The sequence below is a fragment of the Neophocaena asiaeorientalis genome, unplaced genomic scaffold, assembly GCF_003031525.2.
Source record: "Neophocaena asiaeorientalis asiaeorientalis breed wild unplaced genomic scaffold, Neophocaena_asiaeorientalis_V1.1 scaffold1473, whole genome shotgun sequence".
NCBI classification, from domain to species: Eukaryota; Metazoa; Chordata; class Mammalia; order Artiodactyla; family Phocoenidae; genus Neophocaena; species Neophocaena asiaeorientalis.
Window position 1 is genome coordinate 16,195 of NW_020173219.1, and position 5,033 is coordinate 21,227.

The window sequence follows — 5,033 nt, forward strand, 5'->3', positions numbered from 1 at the left end:
CCCCGTCCCCTGCCTCTGTAGTGCTCGCAGGAGGAGCCCTGGGACCCCCCCACTTGTTCCTCCTCCTCCTCCCAGCTCAGCACCAGCCACCCTGTCCCTCCTCATCCCCTCCATGCCCCTGACCTTTGTCCCGCAGCCTCATCAGGATGGAATTGTCACCTGCCTCCCCAGGTGACTCAGACCCACCCCTGCAGGGTCTCTAATCTTGTCTCAGCATGACCTTGTCTCAGGGACAGTGACCTTGAGGAGATCTCACATCAGGGCAAGGGAAGTACACGATAAATGACTCCAACCCCATAGGTACACTGATGGGAAATATGGGCCCATGAGATGAAGCTGAATTCTCAAAAGCGTTCGAAAAAAGGAATGATGTAAAAAGGAGTTAGAGCCCGTCAGGATGGAGGGAGCCCTAATGGAAATGAGGGAAGATGCCAGGGTTTAGGGGGCTGGGAGGAGGGGCTGGGTCAGAGTTCACCTCAGGGCCCAGCAGCAGGGACCTCTCCTCAGGCAGGTCTGTCTGCCACGTGGTGCAAGGGAGGATTCTCCTCTGTCCTCAGCGGGAGGTCCTCCCCCCAGAGCTGGTGTCTTCTGAGGTCAGGCTCCTCTCTCTACAGAGATGCTGGACCCAGTGTTTTCTAGACAGAGAATCAGGGCGGACTGACTGGTCTTTCCCAAGATTATCACTGTCTCAGTATCTGAAATGTCCAGTCCCTGATTATGAGGAAAGCTGACAGTTGGTATAATTTCCCTCTGCATCCCAGGGTTTATGCTCCTGCCTCTGGGAACAGGGCCCTGCGGGTGATGCAGATGGAGTACCCGGTCCCCACAGAGCAGACCCCCGCATCCTTCCCGGGTACAATGGGGTGGGGGGACCCAGGAGTGATGGTGCTGGGTTTGTGTGTGTGTGTGTGTGTGTGTGTGTGTGTGTGTGTGTGTGTAACCGAACAAGACCCCTATGGAGCCTTCCAGGGACAGGCCATCCCCAATATCCTCTGCTTTAGCTCTTCTCTGAAGTACCTGGATAATAGTACTTGATGCAAATTTCCTGAGTTGTTTTGCAGATGTGAAAACCCTGCAATGCCCACAAGATGGAAGAACTACTTGGTGACCATGAGCACATAGCCCCAGGCCCCCAGGAGCCTAAGGACGGATAATGTTAAGACCTGTGACTCCACCATGCTTCTTCACCATCAGCCAATCAGAGAACTGTGCGCAAGCTGATCATGTACCCTGTGACCACCTCTGTCCTGGCCTTTAAAAACGCTTTGCTAAAACCCTCAAGGGTCTGGAATGTCGGCAGATGCCAGACAGGAGATGCCTAGGAAACCAGCCTCTGGGAAGAGCCTTGCTGGTCTGATGAGCCTCCCCGTGATACAATTCTTCACACACATTGTCACCATTTGACGCTGGGGATGAAGCCCGTCCCTCGGAAAGGCATCCGGGGAGATTCTCTGGTTTCCTCGGACTTGACCTCATCCACCATTGCCCTTTGCTGATTTTCCTTTGTCTCCTCTCACTGAAGGAAATCACAGCCATGAGGTTGACTCCCTACTGAGTCCCGAGAGTCTCCTCAGTGGGCCTAAAATGAGCGTTTGGGGGGAATTTTTATAATTTGAAAAAATTTTTATAATTTTTTCACTTGACCTAGAGTTTTTTGACCAAGTAGGAATCTAGCAGGCTTCTACATTTTTCAGTTCCAGAAATACCACGATTAACAAACCAATGACAGAGATCTGCACACATCAGACTCTTCTCATTGCTTCTTTGACTCCACTGGCCATGTTGCTAGCCTTGCCCTTGGTAGGGGAGGGCAACAGCTTGGCCCTGGCCACCCAGGATCCAGCTCCTCCCGTTGCCTTTAGGATTTGCAGCTGAGTGGCTGCGGTTCCCACTCTAAGTTCTGGCTTGGAGAAGAGTGAGCACAGAGCCATTCAAGGATGCTCCAATCTCATTACCTTTTGAATCCCTTTGTCTCCAGGCACGTCTGGCTTCTCTAGATCACTCACTAGAGGCCATCTTGGATTTTGCTTCCGCCAACCAACCCGCAAACTGCTGAGGCTCTTTCTACCTCCCCGAGCTGCAGGGAACATGAAACGCAGAGTCTCTGTGGAGTGAGCCCAGATCACAGATCCAGCTGACCCAGCTTGATGTTTCTCCCACCACTGCCCCCCACCCTCGAATCCCTTCCCAACGTGTTCTGGGGATTTCTGTCTGTGTGAATTAGGAGAACCAAGCAGTTCTTGGAGTGCAGTGCCCCTCTCGAGGCTCACACTCTATTCTCATCTTAGGAGACTGCTGGGACCCGAGTGTAATTGTGGGTCCAGAAGCACAGAGGGGCAATGGGGGCGGGGGGTCCTGAGGAGAATCAGCACAGCCTCACGTGGCAGCTTCCTCAGGGCAGCCGAGACCATTTCCTTGGGCAATGCAGTGTCAGTCGCCCCAGACAGATGTCGAAAGACCTGTACCGCTGAGGGTGGGGAGGCGTCTTCCACAGGCAAAGAAGACACATGAGAATTGAGGGGCTCAATGTCCCCAGGTCCCTCAGGTCCTCCCACACATCCCCACCCAAGCTGCAGGATCCAGTTCTTTCCCAACCACCTTCTTCACTACAAGGCTGGGACTCAACTTTGCTGGAATGTAGCCAATTGAAGGAGGAGGGTCTGGGTTGGATTTTCAGCTATTTCAGTCCAGGTGCTGCACGAGCTGAGGCTCTCCTCCAGGGCTCTCCGGAAAGCTCGCGTGTCACTTGTGCGGCCCTTGGGATGGGATCTTGAATCACTAAGCTCATCTTTTTCTCTCCCTACTCTATCCAGCAACATTCCGAGCAGTTACCGACGTCATGATATTCTGTAGGGTTCCCAGAACGTTCCAAAATAGCATATACAGGGTCACTCAGCTCCTCGATTCTTACAAGTGGTTGCTTAGAGGAATCCAAGGCAGGGATTTTTCTCATTCCAATGAACAGTTCATGACATACACTAGCTGTGCTCTCTGTACTACTGGAAATAGCCATTAGCGCCATTCAATCAAATCAGATTAGACAGCCATTTCCAGAAACCTCAGAATCAATTGAGAAAAATCATCCTTAAAATTCTATTTTTCTTGAAGAACTCCAGATACCAAAATCGGGATTAGTCACGTGGCTCCAGAGAAGCAGGAAAAAATATATATAATTTATTATAGGAATTGATTCACACCATAATGGAAGATGAAGGTGTCTCACAATCTAACAGCAAGCTGAGGAACCAGGAAAGCCAGTGATATAATTCAGTCTGAGTCCAGAGGCCTGTGAATCGGCGTCGAGGATGTAAGTCCTGGTCCGAGATTGAAAGCTGAAGGAGCAGCAGTGCCAATGTCCAGGGTCAGGAGAAGTTGATGCCTCTGATGACGAGGAGAGAGCAAACGTCCCCTTCCTCTCCCTTTTTGTTCTAGTCAGGCCCTCAACTCAAGGACAGTGGCCACTGCACCACACCAGTGATCTTCTCTACTCAGTCTGTGGACTCAAAGGCCAATATCCTCCTCCTGAGACATCCTCACAGACACCAAGAAATAATGTTTTCACCGCAGTGTGGGCGTCGCTTATCTCAGGCAAATAGACACAAGAAATTAACCCTCACACTGCTGTGGAAGAGCTGGCAAGAGTGGCACATCACACAGGATGAGGAAGTGGTTACCATCCCAAGACAATAACCCCAAGATCATATTTCCCACCACCTCCACTGTAGGCAGAGGGAGGAGCTCAGAGACCACTGACCTCTCACAGCCGAGCTGCATGAGGCTGGCAGCTCAGGGAGGAGAAGCATATTCAGAGCAACAGGGAGCCTGTGGCTCAGGGACGTTTTGGTCTCAGTTCCCCATAACCTTGGACCACTGTGCCAAGTGCTACTACTTGTACCTGAGCTACAGTAATAATCAGCCTCGTCCTCAGCCTGGAGCCCAGAGATGGTCAGGGAGGCCGTGTTCCCAGACTTGGAGCCAGAGAAGCGATCAGGGATCCCTGAGGGTCGTTTATTGACCTGATAAATCATGGTTTTGGGGGCCGTGCCTGGGAGCTGTTGGTACCAGCCGACAGCGTTATATTTCCCTATGTCACTGCTGGTTCCAGCACAAGAGATGGTGACCGTCTGTCCCAGATTCCCGGACACCGAGGGAGGCTGAGTCAGGCCAGACTGCGCCCAGGACCCTGGAAAGAGGAGAAATACACTCTGGTCAGTTCAGTGCTGGGGCCCAGGTCACCCTAAGGACAGAGACACAAAGGATCAGCCAGATGTCCCTGAGGTTCCTTTCCTAGAGGCCTCACCTGTGCCCCGAGTGAGAAAGGTGACAAGGAGCAGAGCCCAGGCCATGGTGGAGACGCCCCAGACGCTGCCTTGTGAGCCCCCAGCCCTCGGCCTGCTCCCCCAGAACTCTCTTATCCCCTCGCCCTCAGAGGAGGGAGGGGCCTCCATGCAAATCTGCTTCCTGCACTGCCCCTCCTCCCCCCCTCTGCTCACCCCCTCTGACATGGTTTGTTCCAGATTCTTCTCCATGCCTAGACAGCAGAGATTATTGGAGACTTAACTCCTTCACATGGTGGGTGAGGACAGAACGAGTCCATGACAGGATGTGGGAAAGGAATCCAGCTGGGATTTCCTGTCTCTCCTGGTGTGAGAGTCATGGTGCTTCCTGGGGGAGGAATCCCACAAGGTCCTCTCTTTGCTCTTGGGACAAAGGAGAGGCCATGAGCCCAGGCGGCTGAAAAATCCAACTGCCCCACTTTCTGAGATTTAAAGGCAGAGCTGCTTACCAGTATCCCGTCAACTACTTCTGTTTTAAAAATATTTATTGAAGGGCTTCCCTGGTGGCGCAGTGGTTGCGTCTGCCTGCCGATGCAAGGGACACGGCTTCGTGCCCCGGTCTGGGAGAATCCCACATGCCACGGAGCGGCTGGGCTCGTGAGCCATGGCCGCTGAGCCTGCGCGTCTGGAACCTGTGCTCCGCAACGGGAGAGGCCACAGCAGTGAGAGGCTCGCATACCGCAAAAAAAAAAAAAG

The 5,033-nt window shown here is 52.8% G+C and overlaps 1 gene segment (V, D, J or C); it reads right to left on the reverse strand.

Moving 5' to 3' along the window:
* Positions 1-3,754: 3,754 nt before the first annotated feature.
* LOC112399836 (immunoglobulin lambda variable 2-18-like) lies at positions 3,755-4,387 on the reverse strand (the record flags this gene model as incomplete). The annotated part of the segment is given in 2 exon segments: positions 3,755-4,183; positions 4,301-4,387. Coding segments are annotated over 2 exon segments (475 nt in total), but the record flags the coding sequence as incomplete, so codon positions are not given.
* Between the last annotated feature and the right edge of the window lie 646 nt (positions 4,388-5,033).